This window comes from Rhopalosiphum padi, chromosome 1 (assembly GCF_020882245.1).
Source record: "Rhopalosiphum padi isolate XX-2018 chromosome 1, ASM2088224v1, whole genome shotgun sequence".
Taxonomy (NCBI): Eukaryota; Metazoa; Arthropoda; class Insecta; order Hemiptera; family Aphididae; genus Rhopalosiphum; species Rhopalosiphum padi.
In genome coordinates, this window is record NC_083597.1 from 88205290 (window position 1) to 88220948 (window position 15659).

General features: G+C 29.9%; 2 protein-coding genes across 4 annotated transcripts; one reads left to right on the forward strand and one right to left on the reverse strand.

Moving 5' to 3' along the window:
- The first annotated feature begins 999 nt into the window (after nucleotides 1-999).
- On the forward strand, nucleotides 1000-11160 carry LOC132918674 (toll-like receptor 3). The gene is made up of 4 exons (XM_060980082.1): nucleotides 1000-1316; nucleotides 7404-7816; nucleotides 8479-10438; nucleotides 10502-11160. The coding sequence occupies exons 2-3, from the start codon at nucleotides 7431-7433 to the stop codon at nucleotides 10394-10396; spliced, it is 2304 nt and encodes a 767-aa protein (XP_060836065.1). The 5' UTR covers nucleotides 1000-1316; nucleotides 7404-7430; the 3' UTR covers nucleotides 10397-10438; nucleotides 10502-11160.
- A 491-nt stretch (nucleotides 11161-11651) lies between these two features.
- Nucleotides 11652-15162, reverse strand: LOC132918681 (lipoyltransferase 1, mitochondrial). Of its 3 annotated transcripts, none has more exons than XM_060980094.1 (6): nucleotides 14893-15162; nucleotides 12835-12993; nucleotides 12555-12763; nucleotides 12360-12467; nucleotides 12108-12297; nucleotides 11652-11959 (listed from the first exon to the last, which is right to left on the reverse strand). In XM_060980094.1, exons 2-6 carry the CDS (start codon nucleotides 12908-12910, stop codon nucleotides 11724-11726), a joined length of 819 nt encoding a protein of 272 aa, XP_060836077.1. In that variant the 5' UTR covers nucleotides 12911-12993; nucleotides 14893-15162; the 3' UTR covers nucleotides 11652-11723. The 3 variants fall into 3 exon arrangements, with proteins under 3 accessions (XP_060836077.1, XP_060836076.1, XP_060836075.1); XM_060980093.1 differs by having other exon boundaries at nucleotides 12555-12993; nucleotides 14893-14964; nucleotides 15025-15161; XM_060980092.1 differs by having other exon boundaries at nucleotides 12555-12993; nucleotides 14893-15161.
- Between the last annotated feature and the right edge of the window lie 497 nt (nucleotides 15163-15659).

Consider the following 15659-nt stretch of genomic DNA (forward strand, 5'->3'; position numbering starts at 1 on the left):
AAGTATTTAAACTTGACATTTAAATATAAGCGGTTACCCTTGTATTAAATAATACTCATAGATTATGCAATCTGTATAAATATTTAAAGCGTTATTACTTTTATACCTTAAAATAATGAAACTGTCCTCATATACAAGCAGTGAAAACTAACTCAAATATAAAAGTGTACTTAGGAAACATGGCTTCGATCAGAATTTTTCTTTCGCACGCCAAATTTATCCGGCGTCAATATCCTTTATGTCTAACTATATGTAAAAAAAAAAACATCAATCAGCTTAAAAGCTTTACTATACTACTAGGTACCATCACTGTCCACTACTTATATACTATATTTATAAGTGTAGACCTCTTTGACGAGTTCTAGCATAACTCTCACGAGTCACGACTCGTAAACTGTATATTATATAGTCGTATGTCGTCAAATTCGAACTGCAGACGCAAAGTAGCCCATTTTAATATTTCAAATTCTCGCGCGTTTATTCAATCTATTCACACATTAATTTGTCCTGCGGCGCCGGCAATACTGCGCATATTAAAAAAAAAAAAAAAAAAACGGTATTTCGCATTCCAAACTCCCCCGATCGTTAATGCGTCAACTATACCTACCTTAGGCTATAAATGTGTACCTACGTATCGTTTATGTACCACGAGCTTGTTGAACTAGTTCTACATAGACTACACTGATATGTATATAAATCGGTCGCAAACGAATATTAAACAATACAATATAGTCAATAGACCATTGTCCCTTTCGTCGACGATCGTTTTATAGATTTTTAAATCGAGAAAACGGTTTTTCCTCGTCGAACACAATAGCTAACGTAATAATAATATAATTATCAATAATAATAACAAAGCGTGTATAGGTACGTGAGTCATGCGGCGGCGCGATGTTGCGAAAACCCCGTCGGTGCCGGCGGGAGACGACGGTGGTCGGGCACACGCGAGCGCCGCCGCCGCCCCACCATCGACATCAACCCCCCACCAAGGGTCCCGCTGGTTTCACTCGTTCCGCGCTCAAGGAACGATTCACCGACCGAGTCCGAAATCATTATCCACTATCCAGCCACCAGTTGTCGTGTGTCCCTCTGCGGTGGTCGTAGTCGCTAACAACAACAACAACAAAAACAACCGTCGCACCAGCACTTGGGTGCGAACGTCTCGTATACGAATTTATAGTCGATAAAATACACACAAAAAGGGGTATAAGTCGCGCGAGTGTTAACATACCGATCTCTAACTCGAACCGGTCCACGTCTATCCGATATTTTCATCATCGCCCGAGTGTCGTCAAACCGTTTTTTTTTTTACTGGGGTAAGTCTATATTGTTGTACATGTGCACGCACGAAATTTACTATATTTATTTTAATGTTTATAATACCTAATATATTATGCGTTTACCGCGCTGCCGTGTAATACCTCTGTACATCATTGCGTTGCAATGCCATCACAACAGATTATCGATATCACGCGCGTGTCGAACAAACCTCTGCCGAGTCTGTCGGTTTGGATAAGTCCAATTCACATTCGGATAACCGGTGTGTATACCTATATACTTGCTTTCGATCTGCACACCGGCCAGGTGTAGTGGCGTGCCGAACGGGCGCGGGACATGGACCCCGCGGCATCGCGATAATCGTGCGAACGGCCACTGCACGGGAAAAACAAATAATCGATACACGTTTGAAAAGCCCTTGACACTACTACGCACTCCCCTTCGTCGTGTTTGAACCTATTCGGTGGCGCCGCGAGGTTAATGTTTTTCGAATCGGTCTCTTCTCCGGCGGTTGCTCGTAATATTATATATTCGTCATTAACCGGCACCGTTTTAAATAGAATAATTATTACCGTTCATGTACCTACGACGACTATACTGACATTATGTGCAGCAAGTCCAGCGCGCGTGGCGATTATTATATTCGAGACGATTACTATAATACCAGTCGTATGTATAACGACTACGACGGTGATAATGATAATAACAATAATAATAATCGTGTCCGCGTGCGATGTCCTCCAGCTCGCGGCTACCTAACACTAGGTCTAATAATAATAATAATAATAATATTTGTAATTTGTACGTGCGGTGCGACCTGTCCTGGTACGATCTGTTATATTAATATTTTAAAGTAAAACGTATTATACGCGCCGCTGACGGAGCACACCCACCGCTGTAGTAGAGAAAGGTCAACCGCGTCGCGGGGCGAACGAACTAAAATCCAATAGTGTATAATATATTATTTATTAATACGTATTTCGATGCACCCGAATGGGTTTCGGTTTGTTTATCGTCGTTTTTTATAATATTACGCACGTCATCCACGACGTATGTAATATATTTACGTCGTACGACAAACACGATTTTTTACGAGTTTATATAATATTTTGCCAACCGCACGCGCGCCGTCCGCGTCGTATACGAATACATCGGAACGTTATTATTATGTTTTGCTATATGCACCTACTTACTATACCTAAACACATAACATACACGACGATCGCGATGCAAGTCGATGGTGGCAGCGGCGGCGGCGGCGGCGGCGACCTCGTCCGATTTAATTAGCCATAAAACAAAAATAATAAGTACAAATGAAAAATAAAAAACAATTGTGCGCGTACGTGCCACGGCGATCTACGTGAAATCGAAAATGTTATTTTATGCACGCTGGTTTTCGGAATTCACGTATATAACCCACCTATTACTACCTATATCATATTGATATTATGCTGCCACCACCTCGCGGCTGACGTAACCCGCCGCCGCCGCCGCCATCACCTGCAGAACGCCGCTTATATGTCGTACCTATACCTAACTATAATACGACATAATAATATTATTACGTGTGCCTATATAGATAATATTATTATTATGGCTGTTATACATGTAGTGACGGTCGAGATTGTTTTTTATTTGTATTTCTTTTACCTCGGAAAAAATTGAACATCGCGATATACGACACGCCACACACACACACACGCGAATGTGACGTGTGTCGGGAAATTTATTCGCCAACTAGAAAATTTTTTTTTTATTATTATTATATAGGTATACGTATACGCGTACATAAGTTATATATATGTGTGCGTGCTTGTGTGTGTGTTTATGTGTGCATATATATATATACATAATATCGTGTATGTACATGTAGATATACTTGTTGCGCGAGTTTTTTTTTATTATTATTATTATTTCAAACGGATGTAATTTAATTTCGCCAAGGTCCACGAGATCAGACTACAATAACAAGTTTAAAAATGTGTAGGTACATATTATTATATTTGCGGACCGCGGACTTGTAGGATGCGTTTTTCTATAATACGAACGTATATTAAATATCAAAACGACTGAAACAGACTGTTTTATTTCCGCAAATGAATTAAATATATTATGATGGTATATAGGTACGCTCGCTATACCTGCAGATTTTCGGCTTAATATAGACAATTTAATATACTACGTCCATACGTGCGTGTAAACATTATATCAGCATGGTATACTCATAATTCATAAATAATATACTATAAGTTTTATTCAAATATTCATCCTTAAAATCTGTACCGACAACATTCGGGAGAGATGAATATTTTTCAACCAACCTTACTATCATCCAACATATCATCACATTAAATAAATCAGTGTTTAATTTTATTCACACAATATTTACAACTTAATATTATATGATAGGTACTACTGCTTACAAGTAAATATAGCAGCCACTAACCAATGATTGGTAATAGTAAATTATTGTAATCATATTTCCATTCCCCCATTTTAAGCCACTAATAGAATAATAGTATAATAAGATAAGGTATATGATATTATAATTTATAACTGGTCGATACATACATATATTTTTTTTAAATCGAACTTTAACAATTAGTATAGTAGACATACGTAATTTTACGTATTAATACCTTGTATAAGTATATACATAATATTATAACTAATAAATATCATTTTGTATGCCTGGAAAATAAATATTCACTCTATAGTCAACTGCCTACGTTTACGTTTATGACGATCGCGTCTGAGACAAATTGCGCGTTTTATATAGTCGAAAAACAATATCACTAAAATTATAACATTATTTATACCTATAAGCATGGGATAATTATGTTGGAATGTATTTTCGATTTAGGAATATTATATTGTAAACATAAGCTCGGAAAATTTAAACCTGAAATCCGTATAAAAATATTGTACTTTGTTTTACTCGTCTACAATTCCTATCGTCGTAATTGATTTTGTATGTATTCAACGCACGTCTTATTGTCTATTGACGGTAGACGAATGCACGCACGTCGACTCGTATAAGAATATTAACGAACTAATTAATGCGTGCGTAAATAAATTGTAACTTAAGGATGTTTAGGCATATTATACTATGACTAGTTTGAAATTTGTCAGTCTAATCTTTAGTGTTTATTCGAGTTATTAGGTTGAAGGTAGAAGGTTTTATCGAAAACACCACGTAAATTATATATATATATATAAAAAAAAAATACATTTACGGTTATTAATTTAAAATATTTTATCTTAATAAAGTAAGATAAGTATTATTTTGGATAAATAATATTGCATGCATTAGGTATTTATGACAAAGATCCAAGAATAAAAAACGTATAGCTATATATAGACATGGCGCAGTGCATGTTTAAAAATTATAACTTTTGCAGCAAACGATTTTGACGGTGTAATAATATTATATTTTCCGTACATCATAATCTCGTAAATTCTTTACCAAAATCCAATTAGATAATATTAAAATTTATCTTTTTAATATATTATATCTATATAAATACATGTTATGTTTTCATTTTAGTTGTTTTACCCATAACATTTCTTGATTAATTTTCTGAATGTTGAGAAGTTATGAAGCTTATTATAATATTATACACGATGACACGATGTGGGTTAAAAGCTATGAAAGGATAGATAGACTCATTTGCAAAAATATTTAACACCGAGTTTTTCTTTATGAATAATATAATTGTTGGAGCGGTTTAATTTCAGATCATAAGTTGAGATTTTAAAGAATTATAGGCCCCCCTTCCGGTCTGCTTACTCAAATAATATATTACCAAAATATTAGGCATCAAAAAAATTAACATGAATAATAGTTAATAATATGTATACTTAATTTAGTAAATATTATGTAATACACAAAATATTTTTAGTTTAAATTATATAATTTTTTAGATGGATAATATTTTTGATATAAATTGCTTAATCTTTTTCCATATAATAAAGTGATAACGAATAATTAAATCTGTTTTTAACATAGCCACGTACATTTATATTTTAGCTATTGTTTTCTTTAAACACCACAATTTATTTTATTTTCTACGGTTTTTGGTTGTATAATACTGTTTTTGACTATGGTCATGTACTCATGTATGATTGATTATTGATTTCAGACAGATTAATATAGTCCTAAAAGTTAATTAAGATGTATATATCACTTGATTTATATAAATATTTTAATACTGTAGTGATATGATATAATGATACCACTAAGAGGTTAATTTCATAGTAGGTATAGGTAATTATAATGTCCATAACTATATAAAAATATACATTTATTGATCAAGTATTTGAATTGTTTATATTATTCATAACAAACAAATAATTAAAATAATTCATAAGAAAAAAAGTTTTTTTGTTACGCTTCGAGATCTTAGCAATTGATGTAGGTAAGATAAATATGTTTTACTGTGTATAGTGGATAGTATCCAATAATTTTGTGGGGTTAAGCCCTAAGCCCTCTAGAGCATCATTCGAACTCCTTTATGTTAAAGTTATTTATTTTGGATATTTATATCTTGGTGTATTAGAGTAATTTATTCATCATAATAGCGATAATATCATAGAATAATATTATAGTAGGATTATGACTTTTATAAAGATGCATAATTTGTTATCAACAAGTTGTAATTATTATAATACGAGAAAAGCTATAACTTTGTTTTTCATTTCAGTTTCGTATTAAATTCAATGACCACACCCTCTCAAATATTATATAAAACCGATTTACACTTCTGCCGTTACCAAAGTAATTTATATTGGAACTCTAATAATATTTGTATAATAATATAATGTTTATAGGTAAACTATACTGAGTAACTTATTGTAGGTTCTGCCAGTACTGAGTATTGATGGTTTAATTTTAATTTGGCGAGACGTTATAATATGTTTTAAATGTTTTCTATAATCTGTCAGGGACTATATTACTTTCACTTCATTACTTCAGTGGCAATTGTCTTATATATACTCGATCATAATTCATAGGTATATTTTAATTTCTCTTGTAAATCATGCAATTTACTGTTGTACACATGTCGTTAATAATTAATCAATTAGAAACGTGAGATGGAAAGGGGGGTACATCAAGGACGTTAAAGTGACTGTTATGTGGACTCGTGTTCATGTATAGGTAGGTATAGATATCCATACTATGTTACATCGATGACAATGTTTCGTCAAAGTTCAAAAACAAAAAAATATGCCATTCGTATTTCGATTTAGTCCATTTTATGATACTCCTATTGTTATTTTATGTTTTAAATACTTAACTAAAAAAAATTATAATTAAGAAGGTTATCATTTTCACCACTTTTCTTGTATAGTGATGATACATAATTCTTAGTAATTTAATACTGTTGGATGACCAGATAGTGACTACAATAATAATAACACTTAAAAATCTATATTTTCGATCTAGTCCATTATTTTACAAGCATATTATTTTAAAACCTATAAATAATATTTATTGCTATAAACAGTATAATAATGTCTTTTGTTATTATAAATAGACATTCATAAAATGATAATCGTATGGTCATTATGATTTTAATATAAGAATATATAGTATGAACATTATTTTCATTATAGTAGAGACATTTATGTGTTCCATATGACCATACAATATATTAATCTAAACCGTATTATTATAATACTAGCTAAAGATTTTAAAACTTAAATTTAAAATTCAGATAGTGTCGGACAACTGTTCAATGTTCACACGGGGCGTGCCAGATTTAATTAAATCAATATACTGATATTGTCGTTCGTATGATAGGGCGTGCCTATAGGGCCATTCAATTGCTAGTAGAATGATATTCTGTAATTATATGAAGAGCGTAATATGAATGATGAATTTTTACTCGTTTTGAGACCTGTGCCAAGTCCTTGCAGGCAATGCCTTGACACCAAACGAAAACGTTTGACGAATCGATAACATCAAACTCCATAAACTATTTTTTATAATTTGATATGGTTATTTACAATAATTGGCAAAATTTATTAGATTAGAATTTCTAATATTGCTTATATAGTTACATATTAATGTTTAATCAATTATTTAAATGTCAGGTTTTTAATTTAAACGATTCATTTTTCAGAGTTTGAATTGAGAAATCCGCCGCGACATGGCGACACGTATATCCATCATAGTGTTTGTAACACTATTGGCTTACGTATGCAATACAAGTGCCATTCTATCTGAACAACTTGACTGTCCAGAAGATTGCGATTGCCATTTCTTCAGAATTAACTGGGTGACAGACTGTTCGGAAAGTAACTTGACAGCCATGCCATATGAAGGACTCGACAGCAATGTCTATGTACTTAATATGAACGGAAATCTCCTAAAAGAAATCGAACCGTTCCCAGCCGATATCAAACTTAGGACATTGCAGTTGTCCGAAAACTTTTTAACGAAAATTCAAAAAACAACGTTTGCTGGACTTCATTACCTACTGGATATAGACTTGTCGTCTAACTTGATCAATTATATTGATCCTGAAGCATTTGTGTAAGTTTATTTAGATATATAGCCATTTATTTAATACATATATAGGTATCAAATATTTCGTGTGTATACGTTTCTATAAAAGATATTTAGTCTATAAAACGACACGAGCTCTTACTTCAGCGTTTAACTTCAATCGTATTTAAATTAAACAAATTAAGTCACAGTTTCCATGTTTGCTTATTCAAGGTCGATTCTATTGTTGGGTGACGTATACTAACATTAAACGTACATTACATTTTTAAACGGATACACTAAACAAAAAAAATATTATTATAAATGTTTTAATTATCTATTTAAATCAATCTTATCTTAAAATAGAATATTAAAAATGTTTTAATCATTTATTCTTAATGTTCATTGTATGATTATTTTTGTATTATTTAATAGTTTTTAATTAAATTAAACAAAAAGTGAAATTATTATTACCAGCTGTACGAAAACTGTTGGTTTATTTTGTAATGATACATTTAATCTTTCAATAAAGAATAAAGATATACTTGTATTTTTATTGAAAGATTAAATAGGTTTATTCCGATGCATAAATAATAAAGAATTAAAACTATATTTACTTTTATTGTTTGTTTTAAAATGAGAATGAATTTAAATATTAAAATATAAATTTAATTTTAAAACTTATTCGAAATTTGTTATATTTGTTACAGGGATAGCGCTGGATTAATTACGTTAGAATTACAAGGAAATCCATTGGAACAAGTCGAAGGTCCATTCTTATACTCCAAGTCTTTGCTATATCTATACCTGGCGAACAGTCATCTAACAAAATTATCACCGCAGTTTTTCGCCAATATCAGTGGTCTAGACAAACTTGATATTTCTGGAAACCCTCTTCATATCATTGAACCAGGCATATTTGATCCTCTTACAAGTTTAAAACATTTAATTCTAAATAACTGCAATCTTACACACATATCGAGCGTAGCTTTTAGTAGTCTCGGTCACCTGACTGTATTGGAATTGGCTGGAAACAGTCTCAAAAGTCATGTTGACTGGACTTTAATACTGGGTAATCTAGGCAGATTGGAACATCTCGACTTAAGGCAATCAGGTGTATCAAATTTACCAGAAAATGTATTTTTCAATAATACTTGGCTAAGAGGTTTAGTGTTGGCTGAAAATGAATTATCTGATCTTGACGTGGCTACTACTTTGGGTCACAATTTAGTTCATTTAGATTTTCTGGACCTCAGTTATTGTCATTTAAAAGGACCTTTATCTGAAGATGCATTCGCTAATGCGACGAAATTACGTACCCTCATATTATCTGGAAACCATTTATCTGCTGCAGATTTAGCAGTAGCTTTATCGCCTTTATTAAAACTAGTGAAACTTTCATTAAGAGACTGTGGATTGACAAGGTTGCCTGCTAACACTTTCCATAAATTTACTAGTTTACAAGAATTGGACATATCAAGAAATCCTTTAAACAATGCCTTTACAGCACTTTTATCTCCGTTGGAATCATTGGAACATTTAGATATGGGTTACAGTAATTTGCAAAGAATATCCAGAACGACTTTCTTAAAAATGTCTGCTCTAAAAACGCTTATTTTGTCTGGAAATAAACTTAAAAGCCTCGAATCAGGTTTATTCCAAAATCTTACGCGTTTGGAAGTATTAGAGTTGAATAATTGTGGTCTTAGTCGTCTAAATGATACAGTGTTCTACGATAACTTTACATATCCAGACTTGGAAGAGTTAAGACTTTCAGGAAATCCTCTTCAAGTTCCCGAAGAAGGACCAATACTGCCACCTCAATTATCAGGTTTAAAGAATTTGGACATGAGTAAATGTAATTTGAGTTATTTACCGGTTGATGCTTTCACTACAACGCCTAACATTAGTCAGTTGTTGTTGAACGATAATAAATTAAAGAGTGACGAAGAAGGGTCTATGAAGTTTTTGGAATCCCTGACTGGGCTGGAACAGTTGGACTTGAGTTTCAATAATATCACGGCAATCAAACCTGATAAATTCGGGTATAACCATCAACTTATGTCGTTACGACTGGTTGGTAACCCTTGGAAATGCGATTGTTATGTTGTGGATATGTGGGAATGGGCTGCGTCGTCCAAAGGAAACATAGGCGTGTTGGTGGGTTCTACGAAATCAATCGCTTCCAATGTAAACAATAAAAAGACCAAAGGATTGGTGTGCAATTTCGATCCCAAGAGCACGCCTATTAAGGAAGCCAAACTGAGAAGACCCGGAAGAGAACTCACAACTAGTGTACAACGTACGTGGGCCAGGTATGTGCGCGAGGCGAATTGTCCACACAGCCCAGTGGCAGCAAGACCAGCCAGGATCGTTACCAGAGAAGTTCACGAGTATCAGCCGATGTTGTCAGAAATCGAAACCGAAACGCAAAACAAATGGTTACCTCTAATAAGCTTCTGCGCTGTTTTGTTATTGGTTTCAGTAGTGATGATGAGTGTGCTAATAAAACGTAAAGAAAATCCAACAAAGAAAGACAAAGACATCTCGTGCGATTATTCGCAAGAAGACAATGATGTAGTGCAATTTAAAGGAACTAAAAATGTATCCCGTAGAACCATCAAATGACAAACTTGTATTAGATAAACTAAATTCCAGTTATTTCAGTTTGTAAGTCTTAAGCAAATATTTTCATTATTATTAAATATATTTATACATTTTTTTTTTTTTTAGTAACCCATCACATTTTACCACTTTCTACATACCAAACAAACATTATAAAAATCAATAAATGTATACTTGGAATTTTGGAACTTTATCATTCTTTGTATTATGTTTAGATTATTATCCAATATTTGTTTTCCTAGCAGAAAAGTTCCTAATGGTAGTTGGTTGTCAGTGGTGTTGGATACAGTCAATCAAAAGCAATGTTTCTCACTTTTATATTTTCATTCCTAATGCAAGGTCATTCAGTGCAGGGTAATAGTAAACTTGCACATTTTTAAACGAACAATAGACTAGGTACTAGTCGAGTTTCACTTTTTATGTTATTTTTATTATTATTCGGATTGACTGATCAAATATGTATTGTATATTCTAGTTATTAAGCTTTTTATGTATTATTTATGCACGCTCTCTGTAAAGCAAATGTCAGATCATAGATTGTGATGTTAGTCTTCGACCGTACATTATTATAATCATGGCTTAGGATTATATATACACCTATATTACTGTTTATTAAATTTAATAATTATAATATAGATTACCAACCTAATATAATTGACTAAGATTATTTAGATGTAGAAAAATAAATATTCTTTATTCTTGTTATGCTAAATGTATCTATTAAATGAAATGTATATCTTATTATAGTATAATAATTTTTAACTATATTTCATACCATGTTTTTTTGTCCTATTGTGATTTTCCTAATGATCTATATCATTTTAACAGAACAAATAAACATTTAAGTTTAAAAACAGTTAGATATTTACATTTTAATTACTGTGTACTATTATTATTTACTATACTTAATGATTATTGATCATATAAAAAAAATGTGCATCAGTTTTTAAATTTATTTTTGAACTCGTACAATTTTTTTAAAATTTTTATGATAAAATATTATTTTGAAGAAAAAACATATTTGACATACATATTACAATAATAGGAAATCATATACTTTTTTAAGTGGCATTATATGTATGACTAAAATAAACAGCATGTCAAATATGTATAAAATGTAAATATCCATTCAAGGTTCAAGAATCAAAACAAAAGAAAAAATAAATTGTTTTTATGAAATATTAAACTGTACAATGGAAATGATAAGGAATCAAATTGTGTCACATAGGTAATCATTAATTTAGATATTTAATCAAAATATAAATCAACACAACATTTTATTTTACTACAGTAATTAAAAAATAAAAAACAAGACTGTTATACTATAACATTAAATATTTAATGTTTCTAAACGTTGTTTTATCTCTTCCACTATATTCATATTAAATTTTTCATTTAATAAGTTGCTTAAACATACATTACAGGTTGTAGCAACATTTTCAATAATGCCATTTTTTACAGATAAAATAACAGATTGTTCATTACATTTAACAGTTATATTAAACTTTGGCGTTCGTCCATATCTCCATTCCCAGCTCTCCATTTCATTTTTTATTTCGTTGAAACCTGTTTCAAAAAATAAAAAAAAAGTTGTCAACAAATATAATTCAAAGTATTTATGAGTATTTTATATAACTTGTTAGATATAAACACAGTGATATTATATTCTTTTATGTTTTAATCTTTAATCAGTAAAAAATAAAAAAAAAATTACCAGGGAATGTTTGCTCATTCGGTGTTACATAATTAAATCCTTGATCTGTTGTAGTTTTATTGCCTACTGTTTTTAGGTATTGTAAACCAACAGCAGTCATTAATCTATTGATACACACTTTGTTATTAATTTGTGTCAAATTCAATACATCAGATGATACACTGACGGTGGCATTGGTTTCAATATTTTTCTAAAATACATTACAATGTTAGAAGTTACATAATATTTATTCATTTTTATTACGCAATTTACTTCATGTTTTCTCAATAGATTTGACATTAATTCTCGATTGCAATTAACTAATAAAGTACAATGGTGGTATGAATTAGGTCTTCCCAACTTTGAAGCTGTGCCAGATATCTATATATAAATTAAACACCTAAATACATTAAAGCTGTAAAACAATGTTTTCATTACGAGGAAATCATATTAATTTAAATCCTTAACTTTGTACTTATTTTCTATAACAATATCTTCTCGTTTATTAATTTCTGTTACAACATTCCATTCATTTTTTAATGTTTGGACGATTAATTCTAAATTTGTTTTCCTGTTATAAATATCCCTGCTTGTGAAAAATGTCATATTGAGATTTTCATTATCGTGAAATACTGTTCCACCGCCACTATTCCTTCTTGCTATCCGTACATCAATAGCTGAATCAAAATTTACTTCTAACCAAGGATTCTGATGTCGACCAATCACAACGCAATTACTGTTTACCCACAATAGCAACATAGATTTATTAGTGAAGTCTGAATGTCGGTAGAACCAGTGTTCCAGGGCAAGATTTTCAAATACATCTGTTGATTTGGAAATCATAACAGTCTTTTCAACAACTGATGAATAAAATCTTCGAAAAATTAAAGCCATAACAAACTTGAGTCTGAAAGTAAATTTAAGATTTTAGTTGTTGGTACATCATATAAAAATTAATTGATTGTTTGTTCAATATTATTTAATTAATAGTAAATTAACATACCTATCATGTGGGCATGATTCAATAATAATTCAATTTTTAGGATAACAAATTGTTGGTAGATAATAATTTATTTATAGTATTTTTAAATAGTTTTTAAATTTTTTTAACATAGATACTGAAGCGACAAGTGATTTATAACACGTTCAGCGTGGATTGACACCAAATGGCGTCAATTAACATTTTTTAAATAGGCTGAATGATGCATTGATGCCAAATGGCGTATGTACTAGGTATGTAGTATGTACTTTGTTATTAAATACACTATATACTACAATTTAGTCAGTGTAACAATTAAATATTGGGTTTTTTGTTAACCTTATATTGGTATTATAATTTTTAGGATTTTTTTTTTTAAAACCACAATTTTCAGTGTCACAATAAATATATTCAAATATGAAACACAGCTAACATAATTTAATTTCAGCTAAGATTACTTAATAAGTTAAATTATTAAATTATTAATATTATTTTTATTGGTAAATAGTTAAAATTTAATAAATGGAGAATTGAAAATTTTATATTAAATCACAAATAATTAAAATTATAGGTAACAATAACAATAAAATAATTTTTAGTACAAATTTCATGAATAAGATAATGTTAATAAAAAAAAAAAAAACTAAATTTATTAATTAGCTAATAAATTTTGAATTAAGCATCTGGATATAATATATGATCTATAAATCATAATAAACAAGTCAAAAACCTTGAAATATAAAAAAATAAACAAGATAAAATTGTGCAGTTTATTTATTTAATTGAGTTACCTATTTATTTATATTAACTAGCGTTAAATCTGATTCATTAAGATTTACATAGAAAATGAAAATTCCTGTATAAATGACTAATTTTATGGTATTAATAAGAATAATCACCAACTACGTTTAATTAAATGTTGAATGTCATCAGCTACAAAAATTCCATTCTAAAAAAAAATATATTGTTTATGTATACAATACATAATGAGTCATTTGATAATAATAATAATAATAAAAATAGGTATTTGATAGATTAATTGTATTTAAAATTTAAATACCCAAGTTGATAGGTACATAATGTTTAAATTAGATATGTTCATTGATTTGCAAAAGAAAAATATACTATTATAGTAAATTGTATAAAACACAGTTAATATAATTTTTTACATTAATATATCATAATTTTACAGGAAACTATAAAAAATACTATAGGTATGATCTTTTTGCTATAAGTATGATAGTTATACCTTACACATACCTATAGCACAGACTATTATATACTATTATAGTTTGACAATTGTAAGATTGGAATTTTATAATGCTATTTGACCAAATTTACAATAACATGTAGATAATAAATAATAATCATTAAATGAATGTAATTGACCTTTTTACTGAACAGTGAACATAAAAAATTGTCCCAACAAAATTATAATTATAAAAAGAATTGTATAGGTACAAAAATCTATAATCTTGAAATGATTAGTCGCAATAAAATTAAAAATAATAAAAATGTTCCAAGTTCATACAAATTATTTTGTACAACAATAACAGATGCACGGCTATAGATAATATTATGGCCAAGGTAAAAATAAAATATGTATATATAATTTAAATTAAATATAAGTATCATTGCTATACTTAAAAGTAAAAAATTTTAGTAATCAGATTAGCTTTAGTTGGATCAGTATAATGTAAAATATATTAAATATTTATTTTAATGATCATTGTTGGTAGACAAATTATTTACGCCCTAAAAAACTTTGATCATATTTTAATAAAAACATAGAGACAAGCATAGATAATATATAGACATTAAACATACCGGGTAAGCTGTGTAGTAGGTATTGAAATTTAAGTAATAGGAATTGTCGGTATCGATACTTTTGCCACGGTATTGTAAAATTTGAAAAAAATTAATCTATGCTTTTACCATGTTACAGTCGATTTTGTATACTTTCGTCCACAATGTAGATAAAATCTATATCATGATTTTGTCTAGACAAGAAATTAAATTTTACATTATTTTATAGAATTTAATCGTTATAATGGACTACATTCACACACGTATTTTCCTCTATCACATCTATAATCACGATATATATTTTATCAGTTGTCAAAGCTTATCAGATGATAAGTATTTCACAGAAAAGTACGTTATTTTAATAAATAATATTTGACTACTTCTTACAGAATAGAAATACATAAGTCAACATGGGTCACATGCTAATAGGTTGTTATAATCTCTGACAGATGAACTTCTGAGGTTAAGCATTTAAGTAAACAAGTGGTATCCAATGATCTGTGAATTGTATTAACATGAACTATTTATTTTAATGTTTAGACATTTTTTTTAAATAAAACAGTCAATAGTCATATCACTCTTTAACTCAGATTTTCAATCATATACAAATACAACACACACATAATACATCACTTGTAGCACGAATGGATAATAGTCAAATTACAAATTCTAAGTAATAAAGAATTGTACTATTGCTTTCTACAGATTTTATTTTAAAGCTGTTTCCATGTACTGGATGGTACTAGCTTTGTGAAAACTAAACATTATACATAATATTCTTCAATATA

Coding starts and splice junctions, on each gene's coding strand:
- LOC132918681 (XM_060980093.1), bottom strand. CDS start 12,980: ATGGCTTTAATTTTTCGAAGATTTTATTCATCAGTTGTTGAAAAGACT. Junction 12,468..12,554: donor TTATAGAAAATAAGTACAAA/GTTAAGGATTTA, acceptor ATTTATATATAG/ATATCTGGCACAGCTTCAAA. Junction 11,960..12,107: donor GAATGAGCAAACATTCCCTG/GTAATTTTTTTT, acceptor TTTTTGAAACAG/GTTTCAACGAAATAAAAAAT.
- LOC132918674 (XM_060980082.1), top strand. CDS start 7,431: ATGGCGACACGTATATCCATCATAGTGTTTGTAACACTATTGGCTTAC. Junction 7,817..8,478: donor ATTGATCCTGAAGCATTTGT/GTAAGTTTATTT, acceptor TATTTGTTACAG/GGATAGCGCTGGATTAATTA.